Consider the following 22,382-nt stretch of genomic DNA (forward strand, 5'->3'; position numbering starts at 1 on the left):
AGTTCTGGATCAGGCTTTGGGACACAGGTTTAAGCTGGGCTCGGGCTCTGACAGCCCCAGAGTCACCAGAGCTCCCACTAGCAGCTTCTTCACAGGCGATGGAGGTGAATGTGAAGGCATCATCTGCAGAGAGAATAGTGAAGTGAAGATGCACACAAGCTGTCCACCCTTCAGCTCACCCCACCCAGCTCCAGAACTTACTTTGTCTAAGTGATGTCGGCAAATGAGGCCACTGGAATTCAGGTGGAAGGTGGAGAAGGCATCGTAGGTCCTGGCAAAGGAAGAGACTTTCTAAGGGAGAAGCTACTGTCCAAATGCTTAATTAAAGGAATTTTTTTTTTTTTTGGTCACTTGTAGAGCTTGAACTGGGTGCTGTCCCTGAGTCTCTTTGTGTTCAAGGATAATGCTTTATTTTATATATTAGGTCATCTAGAGAATGGTGGGTCCCACTAGTTCAGCCAGTGTTGCACTTGACCTTGTAATCATCTTACCTCAACCTCTTACTGTCCTATACTGCCAAGTTTAACCACCTGGGGAATCTTAACACTCAGGGCCGGAGTTTGGCCTAGTGGTAGTGTACTTGCCTAGCATGCACAAAGACCAGGGCTTGATCCCTTGGCACGACACACATAGAAAAGCCAGAAGTTGTGCTGTTGCTCAAGTGGTAGAGGTGTAGCCTTGAGGAAAGCCCAAGGACATTTGCTTAGGCCCTGAGTTCAAGCCACAGGACTGGAAAAAAAATCCTAACCCTCAGATTGGCCTCTGAGAAGTCAGAATGGCCTCAATTTTAAAGATGTTAAAAATCTTTTTTTTTTTCTAATGAAAAGTTTTTCTACTTTAATAGTTATTTTTGTTGTTAATGTTGTACCATGGAATCAAACCCAGGGCCTTATGCATATTAGACAAGCATTCTACCACTAAACCACATTCCTAGCCTGTACAAGAGGCTTGACTGCTTACATACACTGTTAAAAGGCTGAGCCCAATACATCAGGATTTTACAAGCCAGAAACTTACTAGTTGAGCTATGAAGCTCAACTTAGGCAAGAATTTTTATTTGTTTAGTAATTATGGGAGAACAATAAGTGTGTGAAGAAACAAAAGGTTTTGTAGTATATAGTCAGTATTTTTGTTACATTAAAGTAATACTATCCCTCTACACACAGTCCAGGTGATATTAGACCACCACACTGTCACAGGCTAAGATTACGGTTTGACTGTTTTACCGGTAAAGCTCCTCTTTTTCCCGCTTGTAGAAACGCAGAAAGAGCATGTGGATAGGTAACCCTACAATTCTCCAGCGGGCTTGCAGTGTCCAATTCTCAGGGTGGCGGGTTAGTTGTAGAATCTCCAGCCGAAGATGTGCAAAGTAGTTCCAGGCCAGGATACGACAACAGGTTAGTGACACAATGTACAATGACCGGCCCCTGTGAAGAGGAATAAGAAAAATGTCATTAATAGCAGGATCAATAGACTGGGGTTCGATTCCTTAGTTGCTCAAGTGGTAGAGCTCTAGCCTTGAGAAAGCCCAAGGACAGTGCTCAGGCCCTGAGTTCAAGCCCCAGAACTGGCACACACACACACACACACAAATTAGCAGGATCAAAAAAAACCATACTGGGGCTGGGAGTTTGGTCTAGTGGTAGACTGCTTGCCTAGCATGCATGAAGACCCGGGTTCAATTCCTCAGCACCATGTACATAGAAAAAAAGCCGGAAGTGGTGCTGTGGCTCAAGTAGTAGAGCTCTAGCCTTGAGAATGCCCTGGGACAAGGCCTGAGTTCAAGCCCCAGGACTAGCAAAACAAACAAACAACCATACCGAGTGCTGGGTATGTGGCTTCATGGTAGAGTGCTTGCCTAGCATGCATAAAGTCCTGGGTTCCATTCCTCAGTACCACATAAGCAGAAAAAAGCTAGAAGTGGCCCTGTGGCTCAAGTGGTAGAATACTAACCTTGAACAAAAGAAGCTCAGGGATAGTGTGCAGGCCCTGAGTTCAAGCCCTGGGAACAGGGCTGGGAGGGTAGAGGGGTGTGTTTGAGTGGTGGATAACACACTGGCTTCTGTTCAAAGAAGGGGAAGAACTTGTTTGAGAAGCAGCCTAGAACCTTGTCGGGAAAAAGGGGCTAGCGTACAGCACCTCCCCCTTGCCTGATTCTCACTTGGTTCGAATGTTGAGGATCCCATTGATGAACTCCACATCTGATGAGTAGACAGAGTAGTCGTGGGAGTGAAGCAAGAGACTGGGGAGCTGGGGGAAGAAGATGGCGTCGACTCAGTGGGAAAGAAAGCATGCTGTTAGGTCTTAAGCTTACTGCGTTTTTTTATTGTTTTTTGAGAGGCGGCCTAACTATGTAGCTCAATCTGGCCTTGAACTCCTTCCGCATCTTACTCCCTCAGCCTCTGAAGTGGTGGTGTGGCCTCTGCCACCATACACCAAGCCCAGCCTTTTACTTTTCTATTTGTAGGGCTCAGCCCCCTCCAAGGGCAGTGCCATCTGATCCTGTGCTTACCCTTCCTCAGTCCAGATGAAAGAGCATCTTCTTCCTCTGGACTGTGTTTAAGGGACTGTTGTATATCTGCCTCCTGGTCTAAGAAGGAAATCAGGTCTCCAACCTCTCTTCAATGATTGCCTACATCCTTTCTCAGTACAGACGAAGGCCCCTTGGAACAGACTTACCTCTTGTCTTAATTTCTCATACATCACGGCCAGGTGCTCTTGCATCCTGGGATCTCCTGAAGGCGTGGCAGGGGAGGGCTGGGCAGCTCCAGGGGCTTGGAAAGGTATCAAAGCCCCAGGAGGTCCCTCAAAAAGGCTCCTAAGCCCATCCAAGCATCCACTGTGCAATTCAGGTCCTGGCTCCTCCACCCCCTTTTCCGGAGGGAGAGCCACCCATGGTGAGTTGAGGGTCAGGGTAGGAGAGAGTGGAAGAGAGGGAACTTGGGAAGAACACAGGATTGGAGGACGTGTGGGTGGAGGGGACCAGAAAAGAGAAGATGGACAAGTGGGTGTTGTAGAGTGGGGCCAGAAGGGTGGGATTGGTAGCATCCGTGGAGAAAGCTGATCCTAAGGAGACAGAATGGAAACAATTCAGATGCCCATAACTTCTTCATTCAAACTATGCTTGTTAACGGGCTTCCATTTCATCTACATTATTATTACTACTTCTATTATTTATGATTATTATCTCTAAATAGTTGTACAATGTCACACAGTGGTAGCTCACGCCTATAATCCTAGCTACCCAGGAGGCTGAGACCTGAGCATCACAGTTCAATGCCAGTCTGAGCAAGAAAGTCTGAGACTCATATCCAATTAACCACCATCAGAAAACCGAAAGTGGAGCTGTTCCTCAAAGTGGTAGAGCACTTAATCTTGAGTGAAAAAGCTCAGGGACAGAGGCCAGCCTCTTAGTTCAAGCCCCACAACTAACAAAAACAAATAGGTGTAAAAAGAGGCTTCAGGCCAAACTGGTGGCTCATTCGTGGAATCCTAGCTACTCCGGAGGCTGAGATCTCAGGATCATGGTTCAAAGCCAACCTGGGCATGAAAGTCTGTGAGATTTGTATCTCCAATTAACCACCAGAAAACTGGTGTGGTGCTTTGGCTCAAGGGATAGAACACTAGTCTTTAGCTGAAGAGCTCAGAGACAGCACTGAGGCCCAGAGTTGAAGCCCCACCACTGACAAAAAAAAAAAAAAAAAAGTGGGGGAGGCTTCAGTTCAATGTCTATTTTTGGAAGTAACCATGTGTATCTTGACCAGTGTCACCCTTTCTATAATTCTTCCTCCTCTCTACCTACTACTTTGTGTGTGCTTGGGCCTGAACTCAGGGCCTGGGTACTGTCCCTTAGCTTTTTTGCTCATGGCTAGTGCTCTACCACTTGAACTGCAGCTGGAGTTTTGGCTTTTTGCTAGTTAAGACTGTGGTAAAGTCTCTCAGACTTTCCTTCCCCAGCTGTCGTTGAAGTGATTCTCAGATCTAGGCCTCTAGAGCAGACAGGATTACAGGTGTGAGCTACCAGTGTCTGACTCCACCTACAACTCCACAGAACAGATGAAATTACTAATGCAAATAAGAGGAAACAAGTTTCATAAACAAATACCTCCTTCTTGTGTTAAGGAGCTCCCTTAAACCCAAGATCCCTACAGTTTGGGGCCAGTTCCACCTTTCTGATAGCAAGAATCGCAAGAATGCCTGTTGGATGAACTGGTTTTATTATATGGTAGATGAGATGTGGCCTACAACAGGCGTCCATGAGTAACTGTGAGACACCCAGTTGAAAGAAAAGGAAAGTGAGTTCCAGTTGTCTCGTGTAACCTTCCTCAGTCTCATTCCGTATGCCTGTTTCTTTTATAAAGGACAATGAAGACTCACTGGGTTATTATGAGGTTTATAAGAGATAATGAATGTATATAAAACTTCGAGACCACCGTTACAGGTGGACTTGATCTTTGTTTTACGGACGTGGAAACTTGGAGCTCGGGAGGTCACCCAAAGTCAATCCTGCCCGGGCTCCCGAGGAAGGCCTCGGGGCGGGCCGCGCGAGTGCCGGGTCCCAGACCGGCCGGGGGCGTGGCGATCTTGACAGCCGCGGACCGGGTCACAGCCTGGTCCAGCCACGCGGGCCTTCCGGCCTCGACCGCGCTCTGGGTGCAGGATGCGCGGGCGGCACGGCGAGGCCCGGGATCCTGGTCGGAGCCGGGAAACCGGCGAGCGGCGCGGCCTAGCGGTTCACCTCCCCACGCCCTGCCCTTCAAATCACCTCCAGGCACAGGTAACCGCCGAGCCCGGGCGAAGGTGGACACGCCCCGCTGCCCTACCCCGCCTGCCCGCCTTCAGCAAGGCAGAGCCGCCAGCCCTCCGCGCGGGTCCGCGCGACCCCGGGCCGGCCCACGCGCCGCCGGGAGCAGGTGGGAAGGGGCGACGGGGAGCCACTGCGCCTGCGCGGGGCCCGGCGCGCTCCGCCCCACACACCGGCTCCGAGGAGGGTCTCCCCGCCCCCTCGCCTCTGCTCCGGCCGCCCTGCTCTCACCTGGGGTCGAGCCTGGTAGGCGCGGAGGCTGGGGCCGAGACGCCCGGCCGCCCTCCGACTGGGATGGTACATGATCTTCCGGGAGTGGAGAGGGCGCTTCCCGAGTCCGGCCTCCTCACGGGGAGAGCGCGCCCCGGAGCCGGCTTCGTGAAGGGGAAAGGTGGGAGGGGGGGGGCCAAGGGCCTGAGGGGAGGGAAACGGAGATGTTGCGCGCTTGCGCACTGCTGGCTCTGGAGAGGCAGCTGAGCGCTGGGTCCGCCGTGACTGCGCCTGCGCTGATGGGACTGGCGGCTGTCCTAGGGCGCCTGCGCAGTATGCCCGGCTTGTGCCAAAAGCGATGGCTGAATGCCGTAAAATGAGAATGAGGAGTGGTGTGATTGTAATAATAACACTCTTAAAAAAATAACTCATAATTAAAAAAATAAATTCTTTATTGTTCTGGTTAACAGTAAGATACAGGGCCAGGAGCATAGCCTAGTGGTAGGAGTGCCCGCCTAGCGTGCCTGCCTGAAGCGGGGTTCGATTCCTTGGTACCACATACTCAGAGCCGGAAGTGGAGCTGTGGCTCCAGTGGCAGAGTGCTAACCTTGAGCAAAAACTATCCAAGGACAGTGCCCGGGCCCTGAGTTCAAGCCCCAGGACTGACAAAAACCAAACAAACGAGTCAAAGTGAGAAGAAAATGGTGAACGAGTGAACGAACGAATAAATCCATAATGAGGAATGCGGCTTGGCTGTGTCCTTTAGTGAAAGAAAAAATTATACTGACTTTGAAAGTGGGGGTTGGGGGGCGCCTGTGGTCACCAAGGCCTGGTGTTGCGAAGTTCTTGCAGGTTTCGAATGAACCTGGCGTTGAACACGTCCCCACCCACTGTCCAGGACGGGGGTGATGGCGCCTGGGGCTGTGGGGGAACTGTGTGTGTGGTTTCCTCCGCAGACCCATCCTGTGAGGAGACCTGCTTCTGACTGGCAGACCTGGTGAGCGGGGAGGAGAGTGAGTTATGGAGGCACTGATGTGAAAAGTAATATTAGGTACCAAATCTTAATGTAGGGGATACATGATGGATATGCAACCAAGGAATTAATACTGTGTCCAGACTTAACCCCTGAGAATGGCAAAGCGAAGCACCAGACTTCCACCTATGGAGAGAGAGAGGTCTACCATGTTAGTTAGGACTTGTGGGAGGAGCTGCTGTCCAAACAATAAGATTTAGGAGATGCAAATAGATGACAGGAATGTTAGTCAGAAGGCATGAGTTGTTTCAGAAGGGGTTTAGACCTCACCTATTCTCTGTTTCCCGTTCCCCCTGCTTGGATGCCTGGTTGCCTGTGGAAATACCACGCATGGGCATGGGGAGATTGGAGTAGACTGTGTTTGGCTTACTTGATTTGAGGATAAGGAGGAGTGAATACTTACCTTTATTGAGGGATGTGGAATTCAGTCCCCCATGGCGGCTATAGCAGCAGCTTTGGGCTACCAGCCCTGGGGAAGTCCCCCTGTAGAAGAAATGGGAGATGATGGGAAAGAGGCTACAGGATGAAAGATGGGTGGGAATGAGAGAATAGAGGGAAAGAATATGAGAACTAGCACAGGAACAAAGAGAAGAGGGTAATTATTATTCCTAACGGGCTCTAATGTAAGCTTTGCTCCAGAAAAGGGGAGAAAGCTCATTTAATATCCCAAGATTTCCTGAAGTAGTCCTAATGTGTTTCCTTGCTTTAACTGAGATAATGCATAGTATGATCTAAACCATGTCAGTCAAAAAAAAAAAAAAAAAAAGCCAGGCACTGGTGGCTCATGCCTGTGATCCTAGCCACTCAGGAGGCTGAGATCTAAGGATCCGAGTTCAAGGCCAGTCTGGACAGGAAGGTTCATGAGGCTCTTATCTCCAATTAGTTATTTAAAAAAGAAAAAAAAAAAGCCAGGAATGGCACTGTGGTTCAAGTGGTAGAGCTCTAGTCTTGAGCCAAAAAGCTGTTTCTAGGACATCAGGACCAGGACACACACAAAAAGAATCTGTTGGGACTTGTTGCTTTGATATTTGGTTTAGAAAACACGGTTAACTTCAGTGTGAGATACTTCAGACTAGAGGGAAGTAGGGGCTAACAAAACCAAATTTTGGAGGAAAAGGAGTTTTTGGAGAATGACAAATAGGCTATCAGAGGAAATAAGGGTTTGTCTTGAGACAAGAGACACCAGGGCATCACAGAGTAGGAAGAAGAACCCAGACAGCAGTCATGAGATAAGTGGATCCCAAGACAATAGTAAATCTTGGTATTTCAGGGTAAAGAAGGAGCTACTGGGAGAACTGGAGGAATGGATACAGAGCCTACCTAGAGGGATCTGACCGCTCCCTGAGCGGAGACCAAACCTGCAAGAGACAACCAGCAAATGATAATGGAGAGAGGCAGATAGAGCCTGGAAGAGAAGTGCTGTGGCTCCATAGAAGAAGATTTGAAGATCTCAGAAGTGAACATAATGAGGACGGAGGTCTAAAGACCCCAGGAAAACAAGGGGTAGTGCACAAACGAGACTGACACTTGTTTTTTCCTTTTATGATACTTTTTTTTCTCATTGAAAATGTCAATTTAGAAAACACAAAAGAATTCACTTTATTCAGACAACACAGAGAGGGAAAAGAAAAGGGAGGAGTAGGGGAGGGAGATCCTGCTCCCAAGGATTAAAGGGGCATAGTGGGGTACTTGGACTACCATACATTTGGGGGAGGAAGGGGGAGGAAGAAAGGATCTTTCTATATGCTGGACATGGAGTAGGGAGGGAAGTCTGGTTACAAAGGAAAGAATAGAGGAAGTCCAAGGAGGGTGGCCCCTGTCTCATCTCAAGACAATCTCACAAGACAGGGATGTATTACCATATCTACCAGGGAGGGATGAGTTTGAAGGGGAGTCGAGGATCTAACAGATCCTTGAGACCCAGGCCTATCTACGGAAACATGACTAAAAAAGTAACCCCAGGGTCCTTGCTGGGATCTCCTGCCAAGAAACAAAGTCCTTCAGAGAATCTGGATCTGGGGGAAGCAGTGTGTCGCCTTTAGACACCCCAAAGCAACATCAGCTTAGAGGTCCCCAGGCATATAGCATAATACATGGAAATGAGTTTGGCAATACTGAGTGGACTCCTTTGGGGAGCCAATGAGTACTTGTCCTACCTGACTCGGCGGCTCTGACAAAGAGCTTGCTCATTGGCTGGCATTAGCAGGCTGAGAGGGTAATAAGTGCAGTAGCCGGCACAAAAGCAGTATTAGAGCCACCAATGGCCACTGTAGAGGGAACTGGGATTATTATGTGGACTGAACTCCGTAAAAGGTTTTCCTGGAAGAAGAAGGCCCTTAGACCTTCAATAGTGGTCTGGAGTCTGCTGGCAAGCAAGTGTGCTTCTCTAATACTCAATAGGAGCCCCCGAGGTGGGACCTAGGGGTCTGGCAACAGATTGGGCTGTCTGTGGGAGTGTTCAGAGCCCAGGTTGGGAGAACAAGGGTGCCTTCTATGATAAGAAAAGCTACAAAGTATTAGGCTATTTGGAACCCTGACAACCCAGTTGTCCAAGAAAGGGAAAGAAGGACTCTGACAGGTCCTGTCAGGTCCCACTGGGTCTTGAAGGATGCAATAGAAGAGTGGGTCAGGTTCTCAGGGAGAAGGGACTCTGCCCACCCCCAGGTCTCCCATGGACACAGAGGGAAAGGGACAGTCAGTATCGGCTCTCATCAGAGCGGGGAAGGGAGCTATGGAGGGATGTTTATGGAACAGAAGGAAGGGAGAGGGAAGATGGGGGAGAGAGAAAAACAGAGAAGTCAGAGTTGGAGAAGTGCAGATAAATAAAGAAGCCCACCTCCGGCCTGTTGGGAAGGACTCACGGCACAAGGTGCCTTGGAACTCAAGGGTTCCCAATCAGTGTGACACACTCCCCATCCCCACAAGCGCTAAACCACTATTCCCTTGTCCTTGATAGTGAGAGGGCGGGGACAGCCAGTGGAAGCCCAAGTCTTCCCATTTTCCACACAACCCTCTTACCAACACAAGGGTCTGTGCTTCCTACCAAGCTCTAAGCTGCTGCTTTGTTCTTTTTCCCAGAGCAATTCTGCAAATCTCTGTCAATGTATTTTTCTTGAAAAGGTTTTAAAACTCTTCCCACCTATCTATCATGGTTTCATACTTGACATTAGTGACAGATTCCAGTAAACCTCCTCTGACAGGCTTGAGGCTGGCCCACTGAACCCTCCAATTCCTATTACCTGGTGCGGCGACGTTGGGCTGGGCTGCCCCCAGGGTCAGTGGCCAACAGCAGGCGGGCAGTGGGGTGGGGAGGACAGAGGCGCAGAGAACGCAGCAGCTCCTGCTCTGGTACAAAGGGGCGGAGGGGCCCCCGATCTGGTGAGTTTCCCAGGCTGCTGGAGCGAGGCGGTGGGTGAGTTGGAGGTATGGCACGGCGAGGGGCCCTGTTTAGGGGCCAAGGGGGCTCCACAGCTACCTTCAGAACTGAGGAGGGGAAGGATAAAGGGCAGGACAAAAGAAAAAGAAGAGAGGAGTCATGACTACAAGGATTAGGAAAGAAACAAATCAGTTGTTTTTTTTGGTGGGTTATGGAGCTTGAACTCATCAGGCCACTGTCCCTGAGCTCTTCAGATCAAGGCTACGCCTTACCCTGGAGCCAACCCCCACTTCCCATTTTCTAGGGGTTAACTGAAGATAACAGTCTCTGGTCCTTTTGTGCCTGGGCTGGCTTTGAACTTTGATCCTCAGATCTCAGCCTCCTGAGTAGCTAGGATTACAGGCGTGAGCCACTGTGCCCGACCAAATCATTTCTTTTAAAGGGCATCATCTTGCTCTGGGTCCCTAAGCAGGCCTATGGGCTTGGGCCATATTTGGCCTACTGGTAGAGTGCTTTCCTAGCATACATAAAGACCTGGGTTCGGTTCCTGGATACCACATACACAGAAAAAGCTGGAAGTTGTGCTGTGGCTCAAATGGTAGTGTACTAGCCTTGAGAAAGCAGAGGTCAGTGTTCAGGACCTGAATTCTAGTCCTGAAAAGGGCAAAAAAAAAAAAAAAAGATCCCAAGCACAGGCTGGAATTTGGCTTAGTGGTAGTGTGCTTACCTTACATGCATGAAGCCCTGGGTTCAATTCCTCAGTACCATATACATAGAAAAGGCCAGAAGTAGTGGTGTAGCTCAAGTGGTAGAGTGCTAGCCTTGAGCAAAAAAAGCTCAGGGACAGTGTTAGGGATCTTAGTTCAAGCCCTAGGACTGGGGGGGGGGGGGGTGGAGATCCCAAGCCTGTTCACCCTACCCCAGCCCCTCTTACATTCTCTGTCACTGGAGGAGTATGGCTTAATGTCTCCTTCTGCCCTCTTGGGTGGCAGCTTCCTTGCTGGAGCTGGGGGTGGGAGGAAGAGTGGGGAGCAGACAAAGGAAGCATTAGAAAATACTCTTTGTACCCCTCTTCCCTGCCACTCCCCACACAACCCCAAACCTCTGCTCCCTGATACCACAGTTCCTTCTGGGAATGCCATCACAGAAGCCGTGCTGTGGCAAAGCCAGCACACCAAAGGAAGTTGGGGGTAGGAGAGAATGCTGGAGCACTTTTGGGGAAAGCCAAAAGGAGCAGGCCAAACATAGTTACAGTAGAAAAACCCAAGGGGAGACTGGGAGCCTGGGAGATGCAGGGAAAGGTGGCCGAGGGGAGGCGAGCTCTTACTGTCCATGGGTGCTGTCAGGCCCCCCTGGGATTCTGGGGCAGTGGAATGGTCTCAGCTAGGTCAGCGAGGACCCTGAGTTCCTCTAGATGAGATGGACAAAGCCCTTGATTAATTAGGAAATGCTCTGGAGAGGGCAGCGTAGGGTGGGGTAAGGAGAACCTTTCCTCCCTGGCAAAAAGACGCAGAGACTAAAATCCATTTTATCAAACTAAGAAAAAAAGAGGGACGAGGATAAATGATAGGCATCTGAAAAGTTGCTATCTGTACATGGGAGCTGACTGATATTCTGGCGAAGGCTCGGCCTCCGGCTTCCTCTTAGGTTCTGTACCATGTGTAATAGAGCAGCCCTGTAGGCTGACTTGGCCAGTGTGCTCCCCTCACCCCTGCATCCTCCCTGTCCTTCCTGCCTTGCCGGAGGCATACAGGAGCCGCTCTAGGTGAGGCATGGGTGTAAGGAGTCACGCAGTGTCTGATGCTGGTGGAGCTAACCCCAGTCCACACACCGTTCTCTTTCTCGATTGGATGTTACTTCCTTCCCTGGAGACAGAGGAAGGTGAGGGCCAAGTGCAAGGACAGACCAGGCAGGAGTCCTTCTGGTCCAACAAGCCCTGTACAGCCAGTGAAGGCCATACGACTCTCCTGGAGGATGTATTGAGGGGAGGAGGCGGAGGGCCTGGGCTGGTAGATGTCCATCTACACACGTGGGTGTGGAGATGGGTTGGAAAACCTGCGCAGTACTGCACGTTTGATTTCTCCAGGTCAATTTTCATTATGTAGTTCAAAATGTTATAAAGTTTGTAATCCTATTCAGGAGGCTGAGATTTGAGGATCATGGCCCAAAGCCAACCTATGCAAAAACAACTGACATTCTTATCTCCCACTAACCAGCAAAAAGCTAGAAGTGGAACTATGGCCCAAGTGTTATAGCACTAGCCTTAAGCAAAAGAGCCAAGTGAAAGCTCAAGGCCTTGAGTTCAAGTCTCAATACTGGTACAAAAACAAAAAAGTTACAAGTATTGAGTGTTATCTTCTAAAACTAATATTTCAACTTTGGATCATTTATGCCAAGACTGGAAATAGAACAACTGCTTGCATTGGCCAGACCCTGCCTGGCTGAGAGAAGCCTGAGAAATTTACAAAGGAAAGTAACTGTGGCCTATTTTGAGGACGAAAGCAAGAGATTCCATTGAGATCCATCTTTAAACAGGCTCTGAAGAGTTTCAAAACCTGGCCTCCTTGTATGGGCCTGAGGGAGTGGCTCTATTGGTAGAGCAGTTGAAAGGCCCCTAGATTCTTGACAAGAATAAAACACACTGCATTCTAGGAGAGCAAAGGCCAATCAAGATGAATGCTGGCGACCTGGGTTGCTTTGAACTTTTCTGAAACTGCCCACACACAGCACTGCTGGTGCCTCTAGAGAAATCCGCATCACTGTACTACAGTTCTACCCATTCAATGCAGGCTTTACCAGCAGGCGTGGGGTCGAGCGCAGCAGCACGAGAATGTCGAGTTGCCCTCAGAGAGGGAGCAGGGGGCCCTGTGAGGAAGGAAGCGGTGGTGGCCCTCAGTGGGGGCCAGTGGGACCAAGAGCCCACCTCTTTCCTTCCCCTTTTCCCAGCTATGAAACCAATAGAAAGTGAGAAGACTTACGGTGCTGATGGGCAAAGAAGCCTTCAAAGATCACAAAGTTATTCACCTAGAAGAGGAGGCAAATAAAATATAATTGTCCATTCAACCACTCAGCACTTACTTGGCTTCAGAACTTGTTTGAGAAAAATAGGCTTCTGCAAGGAACAAAAGCCAGTTCTTGTCCTTAGTGACTGATCAAAATCCCAGACCCCAACAGATAAATTTCCAGCTATAAAGGACCTCAAAGCAAATTGTGTATTGTGTGGATTTGATCCTCAGGTCTTAAGTTCCTGTATAGCTAGGATCAGATGCATAAGCTACCTGCACCTGGCCTCCAACCATCTTTTTTTTTTTTTTTTTGCCAGTCCTGGGCTTGAGCTCAGGGCCTGAGCACTGTCCTTGGACTTCCTCAAGGCTAGAGCTCTACCACTTGAGCTTCAGCACCACTTCCGGCTTTTTTCTTTGTATGTGGTACCGAGGAATCGAACCCGGGTATTCATGCATGCTAAGCAAGCACTTTAACCACTAGGCCAAACTCCCGGTCCCTCCAACCATCTTTTAAAAAGATAAAATAGGCTGGAGGCATGATGAATCAAGTAATAGACTGTCTATCTACTAAGGGCTAAAACTTCCACGTTTTATCTTTTGAATAACAAGCACACCCATGTACAAAGCCCTGGGTCAATTCCTACCACACACACAGAAAGAAGCTGGAAATGGTGCTGTGGCTCAAATGGTAAAGTGCTAGCCTTGAGAAAGCTCAAGGACAGTGCGCAGGCCCTGAGTTCAAGCTCCAGGACTGGCAAAAAAAAAAAAAAACAAAACACTCAGAGAACAAAGAGCTGAGGCTAGAGTTAGAATTTATTCTTAATGTGAAAGCCTTAATGTTCAAGCCCTAGGACCGGTTGAGGAGGGGGACCACGGGTGAGAGGAATAATAGAAAAAAAAAAGCTCAGCACCAAGGACTTGCTAAGTATGAATAGATCAACAAGTGTAAAGTCCCCAAGCCCAACACCAGTGCTGCCAAATAAAGCAAATAAAAATTCTATGCCTCATATTACCAACAAAATAAAAAGTTAGGCATGATGGCTCTTCCATGTAATCCAAGCACGGAGGAGGTTGAGTTAAAGGTTAGACTGTAGCACATAGTAAGACTGTGTAAAAAGAGACAAGTGGAGAAAGCCCAAGGACAGTTCTCAGGCCCTGAGGATTGGCAAAAAAAGAAAAAGAAAAGAGAGACAAGAAAAAGAATTTATATATATCCTACAAAATTAAGAAAAACAAGGGGCCAGGCATCAGTGGTTGACACCTTCCTTCCAGCCTATCTACTCAGGAGGCAGATTTGAGGATCACGATTCGAAGCCAGCCCAGGCAGGAAAGTCTGTGAGCCTTATCTCCAATTAACAAGCAAAAGAGCCAGAAATAGCTGTGGCTTAAGTGGAAGAGTGCTAGCCGTGAGCAAAAAGGCTCAAGAACAGTGCCCAAAGCCCAAGGGATGAGTACAAAAAAAATTAATTTTAAAGCAGAAAGTCTTGAGGACATAGCTAACCCAAAACCAAGTAGTTATGATTAGTAGAGTTGGGCCTCAACCACTAGCTTTCTGATTCTAGTTGTAATGTTTCAGCCAAGAATATAGTGTAGAAATTTAAAAAGTATAGCTTACTGGTGGAGCACTTGCCTAGCATGCACTAGGACATAGATTCAATCCCTAGCACTGCACATCTGTAGTCCCTGTTCTGGAGGCTAAGGTAGGATAATCAGCTGAACTTAGGGAGTCAGGGCTAGCTGGCACAATATAGTGAGGCTGTATCTTAAAAAGTAAGTACACAAGCTGGGTGCTGGTGGCTCACACCTGTAATCCTAGCTACCAAGGAGACTGAGATCTGAAGATCATGGTTCAAAGCCAGCCAGGCAATGAGACTCTTATCTCCAATGAACTACCAGAAATGGCACTATGGCTCAAAGTGATAGAGTGCTAGCTTAGAGCTGAAGAGCTCAGGGACAGTACCCAGGCCCCAGAGTTCAAGCCCCATGACCAACACACAAAAAAGTAAGTAGATGGGTGCTGATGGTCCATGCCTATAACTCTAGCTACTCAGGAGGATGAGATCTAGGGATCAGAGTTCAAAGCAAGCTCTAGCAGGCTGGCAGTTAATCTCCAATTAACTACCAAAAAGCCAAAGTAAAGGTATGGTTCAAAGTGGTAGAACACTATCCCTGAATACAAAAATTCAGGGACATCGTCTAGGAGCATGGCCTAGTGGTAGAGTGCTTGCCTAGAATGCATGAAGACCCAGGTTCCATTCTTTGGTGCCAATACATAGAAAAAGTCAGAAGTGGTGCTGTGGCTCATGTGGTGGAGCACTAGCCTTGGAAAGTCCAAGGACAGTGCTCAGGCCCTGAGCTGAAGCTCCAGAACTGGCAAAAAAAAAAAAAAAAAAAACCCAAACAAACAAAAGCCCTCAGGGACTGCATCCAAGCCCTGAGTTCAAGCCCCAGGACTGCCTTTCCCTCCTCCCCTGAAATAAAAGGAAAAGTAATTGGATCAAAGCTGGGCTTCCACATGTGAATTTGGTCAAATTCCCAATATGTATAAACCCAAATAACATCTACTTCAAAGAGACGTGTAAGAATCATCTGAGATGATGACACTCAGACCTCACAGAAAACTATCATTACGATCTATACTGACAGCTTTGGTTTTCCTGCAGGCTGGCTCATGGGACAGATGACAAACGCTGCACTCCTTTGCTGCTCTCTGCTGCCTCCTAATGGAGAAATGCGTTGTGGAAGGTCTTACTCAATAGACCCTGCTATCATGTCTACCAATTTACTCTCACCTTGGCCTACCACTCCTGTCACCAGAATAGCTAGCAGTGCCTTGGAAAGGTGGTTTCATATCTCTCTGCCTTCTCTTATGTTGGTCTGTCTGTCTATCTTCCTTTCTTCTTTTCCTTCCTTCCCTTTCTTCTTTTGCTGTTCCAGGAGCCTGAACTCAGGGCCTAGGTACTATCCTTGAGTTTTTTTTTTTTTTTTTTTTTTTTTTTTTTTTTTTGCCAGTCCTGGGCTTGAGCTCAGGGCCTGAGCACTGTCCTTGGATCTTCTCAAGGCTAGAGCTCTACCACTTGAGCCTCAGCCTCACTTCCGGCTTTTTTTCTATGTATGTGGTACTGAGGAATCGAACCCGGGTCTTCATGCATGCTAGGCAAGCACTTTAACCACTAGGCCAAACTCCCGGCCCCTTGAGTTTCTTTTGCTAAAGGACTAGCATTCTATTACTTGAGCTACAGCTCCACTTCCAGATATTTTGCTAGTCAATTGGAGATAATAGTCTTATAGACTTTCCTACTAAGGATCTTCAGATCTCAGCTCCCTGAGTAGCTAGGATTACAAATGTGAGCCACCAGCACCTGGCTTCTTTATGTTCATTTTTCTATGTGGAAGACTTTTTTTTTCTTTTTTTGGAGTGGGGGGCAGTTATGGGACTTGAACTCTGGGCCTGGGCACTGTCCTTGAGCTCTTCAGCTCAAGGCTACCACCCTAACCCTTGAGCCACAGTACCACTTCTGGTTTCTGGTGGTTAATTGGAGATAAGAGTCTCACAGACTTTTGTGCCCAGGCTGACTTTGAAATGCAGTCCTCAGATCTCAGCTTCCTGAGTAGCTAGGATTACAGGTGTGAGCCACCAGATTCTGACTAGAAAACAGTTTTAACCTGCATACTTTGACTACCTAACAAAAATTCACCTTTGTTTTGGGGGTATACTAGAGTTTGAAATCAAGGCCTTGCTAGGCAAGTATTCTACCACTTGAGCCATGCTTTTAGCCAACTTTTTCTTTTTTTGGTTGTGGGGCTTGAACCTGAGGCCTGGGTGCTGTACCTAGGCAATTTTTGCTCAAGGCTAGTGTTCTAGCTAGTGAATGGTTTATATCTTTGCTTTTGTTTAGTTTTTAAAATATGGAACACACTAGAATTACAGATGGCTTCATCTACTTAGATTTTATATGGATGGATGGATGTATGATCTGTTTAGATTTGTTTACAGATGGCTCATCTACTTAGATTTAGGTTTATATACTGGCTGATTATGCCAGTGCGGGGGCTTGAATTCAGCATCTCTTGTTCTCATTTGGCTTTTGGCTTTTTCTCTCAAAGCTGATGCTCTGCACTAGAGGCAAGTCTCCACATCCAACCTTTTCTGGTTAACTGGAAGTCTCTTGAATTTGTCTGCCTTATTTGGTGTCCAACAGTGATCCTCAAATCTCAGTATCCTGTGTAGCTAGCATTGTAGGTGTGGGCTTACAACCCAGATCTTGCTATCTTTGCCGAGCAGGTCTTGAATTCCCAACCCTTTTACTTCCTTCTCCCAAGTGGCTGGATTATGGGTCTGCACCACCACTCCAGCCCTTTCCAATGGGTGGGGTTGGACCAGATAGGGGAGAACCATGAAAAGGGTGCCATTAATCAAGATGCATTGTATTCTTAAACTTATATAAAAATAAAAAAGGAGAAATTTAAAAATAAGAAAGAATAAAATTTTAGCCAGTGCGGTGGCTCATGCCTGTAATCCTAGCTACTCAGAAGGCTGAGATCCGAGGATCAAGGTTCAAAGCCAGCCCTGGCACAAAAGGACCTGAAACTTTTTTTTTTTTTTTTCCAGTCCTGGGCTTGAGCTCAGGGCCTGAGCACTGTCCTTGGACTTCCTCAAGGTTAGAGCTCTACCACTTGAGCCTCAGCACCACTTCCAGCTTTTTTCTATATATGTGGTACCAAGGAATCGAACCCCGGTCTTCGTGCATGCTAGGCAAGCACTTTAACCACTAGGCTGAACTCCCGGCCCGGACCTGAAACTCTTATCTCCATTTAACCTCCAGAAAATGGAAAATGGGGCTTGGCCCAAAGGTAGGGTAGTAATCTTGAGCAGTGGATCTGGGACAATGTCCAGGCCCAGAGGTAGGGTAGTATCCTTGAGTTAAAGAGCTCAAGGACAATGCCCAGGCTGAGCTCAAGCCCCATGACCCACAAAAAAAGAAAAAAAAAAGAAAAAAGAAAACCAGAAGCGGCGCTGTGGTTAAAGGGTTATGGTGGTAGCCTTGAGCTGAAGAGCTCAGGGATAATGCTCAGGCCACCCCCCCAAAAAAAATTTCAAGAATAGTGAAAAAAAAAGGGGGGGTGAGTAAAGAGGGAGAATCAAGGGATAAAAAAGAAAAATCAAGCAGGGAAATATAATCAAAGTACAACATATGCATGTATGGAAATATTACAATGAAATGCCTCACTTTAAACAATTAATATATACTAGTAAAAAATTAATAACAATAATAAAAAGCCTGGTGCCAGTGGCTCATGCCTGTAATCCTAGCTACTCTGAGGACTGCAGTGCAAAGCCAGCCTAGGCAGGAAGGAGTCTCATGGGAGATTCTTTTTTTTTTTGTCCGTCATGGGCCTGAGCATTGTCCCTGAGCTCTTCAGATCAAGGCTATCACCCTACCCTTGAGCCATAGCACCACTTCTGCTTTTCTGGTGATTAATTGGAGCTAAGAGGATAAGTGTCTCACAGCCCAGAGTGGCTTTAAACTGTGATCTTCAGATCTCAGCCTCCTGAGTAGCTAGGATTACAGGCAGGAGCCACTGGCACCGGGCCTTCTTGTAAGACTCTTATCTTTAATTAATCACTCAAAAACTGGAAGTGGCACTGTGGCTAAGAGTGGTAGAGCACTAACCTTGAGCAAAAAGAGCTTAGGACAGCTCCCACGCCCCAAGTTTAAGCCCCATGACTGAGAAACAAAAACCCATATTCTCAATATCTGCTCCCAAAGCCAATCTATTATCATATTTAAGGCAACGTCGCTCTTCCAGGAGTTCAGGCTTTGGAGTAAATTTAACTCCTCTCTTTGTCTCAAGAACTCTTACTTGATTTACCTTCAAAATATTTAATATTTTCCCATGCTGGTAACTTATCTCCATACTTAGGAAGGTAAGTTCCAAATATCACTGTTTAAGACCAACATGTGCAGAAAAGATGGGACCCTCTATTATCAAAAGTAACCAATAAAAAAACAGGGCAAGCCAGGCACAAGTGGTTCCTACCTGAAATCCTGGCTCCTCAAGAGGCTTAGATCTTTGGGCCGGGAGTTTGGCCTAGTGGTAGAGTACCTGCCTAACATGCACGAAGACCCGGGTTTGATTCCTCGGTACCACATACATAGAAAAAGCCATAAGTGGTGCGGTGGCTCAAGATAGAACTTTAGCCTTGAGGAAAGCCCAAGGACAGTACTCAGGTCCTGAGCTCATGCCCAGGACTGGCAAAAAAAAAAAAGGCTTAGATCTGAGAAACTCCCATTCAAAGTCAGCCTGGGCAAGAAAATCCATGAAACTCTTATCTCCAAGTTAGCCTCTAAGAAGCTAGAAGTGGATCTGTGGCTCAAGTGGTAAAATGCTAACTGAGCAAAAGAACTAAGGGACAGCACCCTGACCTTGAGCTCAAGCCCCAGTACTAGCACAAGAAAAGCAAAAAGCAGATCTAGAGGTGTGCCTCAAGTGGTAGAGCAAGAGGAGAGTAGATTAGCAGTGCAAGTAAGCCAAGCAAGTGTGAGGCTCTGAGTTCAAACCCCAGTCCCACAAATAAACAAATGCAATAAAAACAAGATCACAACCAGAATGATCCTTCCTTATTTCTTACGGCTCATCTACTGCCTTTATCCCGATTCATACCACTTTTCAGGACATACTCCAACATTGTAGAGTTTGCTCTAGCCATTCCCTTTGTGTAGGATGCTGTCCATCCAGATACTCTAAAATATGCTCAAATGATATGTTCACAGTGAGAGCTTCCTAATTATATGTGTTATGTGTATACATTCACATACACCCACAGTAGCACTGCCCACGCCGGCACTCCCAAGCTGCTTACTTGTTCTCGTTTTTCCAGAGTGCTTCACATTCACCATATTATACTTTACTTGTCTATGCATGTCTCTCCAAATGGAATATTAGCTCCACAAAAGCAGAGACATTTGTCTATTTTTTTTTTTGGGGGGGGGCCAGTTCTGGGCTTGGGCTCAGGGCCTAAGCACTGTCCTTAGGTTTTCTCAAGGCTAGTGCTCTGTCACTTGAGCCACAGCACCACTTCTAGCTTTTTTCTATGTATGTGGTACCAAGGAATCAATCCAGGTCTTGCTAGGCAAGCACTCTACCATTAGGCCAACTCCCAGCCCCACATTTGTCTACTTCACTGAATAAAGTATCACTTGTTCCACAACAGACATTTTAGAAATATTTGCTAACTGAATGGACAGCATCAGTAATCCATTACTGCAGCTACAAGATTACCTTCCCTGTGATTGACCAAAGCTCCCTGAGGATGAGGAATGGACATATTGTAGCCCTCCAATAAACATTGACTTACTGGGTAATCGCCCATGTGAAAACAAGGTGGTGGAAATGAGCTGGCTACGCTGGTCATGAACATGAGGTATGAAAAATAGCCCATGATAAAGAACCAAAACATATAAGGGTGAAATAGCTGTGAAATACACAATGATACCAGAAGAAAAAGAAGAACTATATAAAACAAATTGTTTGTGAAAGGGAAAAGTAAAGAGCTCTTAGAAGGCACACTTTGTTGCCCCAAATAAATGAATTCAATGCAAATGTCCAGTGAAATTCTACCCGCTGGGCCTCTAACCTGTGGGACGGTAGTCTCCAGGTTGTAGTGCTTATTCAGGAACTTCAACAGCTTCGGCGAGGGTCGGTCAATGGCCAGTTGGTGTGGTTCAACTCGCTCCTTCTGCAGGGACCAAGAGATTCAGCATAGGAAGAGGAATTCAGGAACTTGGGGAGGGAATAGGAGGAAATGGGAACGTGGGGGAGGGGAGAATAGCCAGGCCCTTGGAAGGACTAAGGACACAAGAGGTTGTTTTTTTTTTTTTTTTTTTTCTTCCGTGGGTCCTGGGGCTTGAACTCGCCTGGGCACTGTCCCTGAGCTCTTCAGCTCAAGGCTACCACCCTACCCCTTGAGCCAAGCCCCACTTCTGTTTTTTGTTTGTTTGTTTGTTTGTTTTTCCCACTAGAGGTTAATTGGAGATAAGTCTCAGGTTCTTTTGTGCTTGGGCTGGCTTTGAACCTTGATCCTCAGATCTCAGCCTCCTGAGTAGCTAGGATGGCAGGTATGAGCCACCTGGCCACTTTGATCTCCTTTTAGATGAACCAGTGAAGAGATAATGATACCTGTAACATGTACTGAAAGAGTTCTTGCCCATGGCCATGACGCTGCACAGACTCATGGATGTAAAAATCCAGGATACAAAGTGGTTCCACCTCATTGTGAGCCTCACGATCATCCTTAGAAATCAAGAAGAATACACTTTGTTTAGGAGCCAGGCATCTCTGCTGCCTTCTAATCTTTAATGTTTTTATTCTCTCAAACCAACGTGTACAGATGCCCAGCTTCCAGTAACACTCACCAGTACAAAGAGTTTCTTGTATCCAACTTTAAGGAAACCAATAATGGCTCCCTTCCCAGCCCTGTAAGGATGGGGAAAATAATGAACAAGCTAGAGGCAACAAGATAAAAAGTCAAAGAAGGCAGAAGGACTGTGGGAGGAAGGAATTAGGGTATGGAAAAGTACTATGCACTCACGGTCGAGGGGAAGTGTCTTTGAGCACATAAATAACATGGCGGTTACTTTGCATCCTTGATGCACTGGTGATAGGCGCGGGGAGATGCTGGGCCTGTCAAGAAGGCAGATTTTTTTTTTTTTTTTTTTTTTTGGTGGATCATGGGGCTTGAGCTTGGCTTGGGCACTGACCCTGAGCTCTTCAGCTCAAGGATACCACCCTACCCTGAGCCTGGATACTGTCCCAGAGCTCTCTGGCTCAAGGCTATCACCCTACCCTTGAGCCAAGCCCCACTTCCCATTTTCTAGAAGTTAATTAGAGATAAGTCTCTCAGGTCCTTTTGTGCCTGGGCTGGCTTTAAACCTTGATCCTCAGATCTCAGCCTCCTGAGATTACAGGATTACAGGCGTGAGCCACTGTGCCCAGCATCAGATTCCCCTCCCCCCCTGCCCAGTTCTAGGGCTTGAACTCAAGCCCTGGGCACTGTCCTTGGACTGTCTCAAGGCTAACACTCTACCACTTGATCTACAACAGCACCACTTCTGCTTTTTTTTTTTTTTCCTGTGTATGTGGTACCAGGAATCTAACCCATTTGCATTCTAGGCAAGCACTCTACTTGTAGGTCACACTCCAGGCCAGAAGGCAGATTTTTTTGCAAGTCCCTAGGTACCTAGGAACCTAAGCCTACCTTATGTATCCATCCCCACAAAGTCCCTCCCGTTACTCCATCTAAGACCCTCCAATACCTTAGCAGAGGCCTTGCCCAATTCATCTACGATGGTCATAATTTGCTGCTGCAGATCAACACTGTAGAGAGACAAAGAGTCAGATACTCATTGAATTAGAGGGCCCTGGCCAGTCATTCCTGGTACTGGGCTACAGCTCCGACCCAGGCTCAACCTGTAGGGCCCTTTGCCTTAGCCAGGGAGTCTTTCCAAGGCAACTGGCCACCCAGCCCTGGAAACATTTGCTACACCTTCCAGCTTGGTCCCCTCCCGCCAACCTTGTTAAGATTACTATGGAGAAGCAGGGAGGGTAGGTCAACAACAGACTTTGTCTGTGACCAGACTGGACACAAAGGGTGAAAAAGGTCACTGGATCTAACAACAGAAGGATTGCATTCGTTTAGAGTCAAAAGTCCCCGAAAGGGCGGAGCCGGGACCTCGAGAGGAAAGGCTACTAATGGGTGAGAAGGGGGCGTGGTGCCTGGACGGGGTTGGGAGAGAAAGCGGGCGGGAAGGGCCGTGGGGCGGGTTTGAGCTGTCACCGGGCTGGCGTTGTGGTTCCGGGTCGGCGGGCCGGGGGCCGCAGGTGCTGGTCCAGCACCGTGATCCGCTCCGGGAGCAGCGCGTCCACATCAAACGGGAACTCCATGGCCCATTG

The 22,382-nt window shown here is 47.6% G+C and overlaps 2 protein-coding genes across 11 annotated transcripts; both read right to left on the reverse strand.

Annotated features, from left to right (window-relative positions):
* Positions 1-9: 9 nt before the first annotated feature.
* C22H6orf136 (chromosome 22 C6orf136 homolog) lies at positions 10-5,226 on the reverse strand. Its single transcript, XM_090356131.1, has 6 exons — positions 5,036-5,226; positions 2,680-3,066; positions 2,162-2,250; positions 1,227-1,427; positions 202-271; positions 10-123 (listed from the first exon to the last, which is right to left on the reverse strand). The coding sequence occupies exons 1-6, from the start codon at positions 5,105-5,107 to the stop codon at positions 10-12; spliced, it is 933 nt and encodes a 310-aa protein (XP_090212257.1). The 5' UTR covers positions 5,108-5,226.
* Positions 5,227-5,450: 224 nt separating this feature from the next.
* Atat1 (alpha tubulin acetyltransferase 1) lies at positions 5,451-22,373 on the reverse strand. 10 transcript variants are annotated; one of them, XM_090356126.1, is made up of 13 exons: positions 22,267-22,373; positions 21,746-21,806; positions 21,022-21,113; positions 20,846-20,906; positions 20,610-20,723; positions 20,068-20,169; positions 12,402-12,447; positions 12,220-12,288; positions 10,358-10,429; positions 9,287-9,530; positions 6,451-6,530; positions 6,318-6,360; positions 5,751-6,008 (listed from the first exon to the last, which is right to left on the reverse strand). In XM_090356126.1, the coding sequence occupies exons 1-13, from the start codon at positions 22,371-22,373 to the stop codon at positions 5,834-5,836; spliced, it is 1,266 nt and encodes a 421-aa protein (XP_090212252.1). In that variant the 3' UTR covers positions 5,751-5,833. The 10 variants fall into 10 exon arrangements, with proteins under 10 accessions (XP_090212246.1, XP_090212251.1, XP_090212250.1 ...); XM_090356120.1 differs by lacking the exon at positions 6,318-6,360 and having other exon boundaries at positions 5,451-6,008; XM_090356125.1 differs by lacking the exons at positions 6,318-6,360; positions 22,267-22,373 and adding an exon at positions 22,017-22,168 and having other exon boundaries at positions 5,451-6,008.
* Between the last annotated feature and the right edge of the window lie 9 nt (positions 22,374-22,382).

This window comes from Megascapheus bottae, chromosome 22, assembly GCF_031878675.1.
Source record: "Megascapheus bottae isolate mThoBot1 chromosome 22, mThoBot2.hap1, whole genome shotgun sequence".
In the NCBI taxonomy this organism is placed as follows: domain Eukaryota; kingdom Metazoa; phylum Chordata; class Mammalia; order Rodentia; family Geomyidae; genus Megascapheus; species Megascapheus bottae.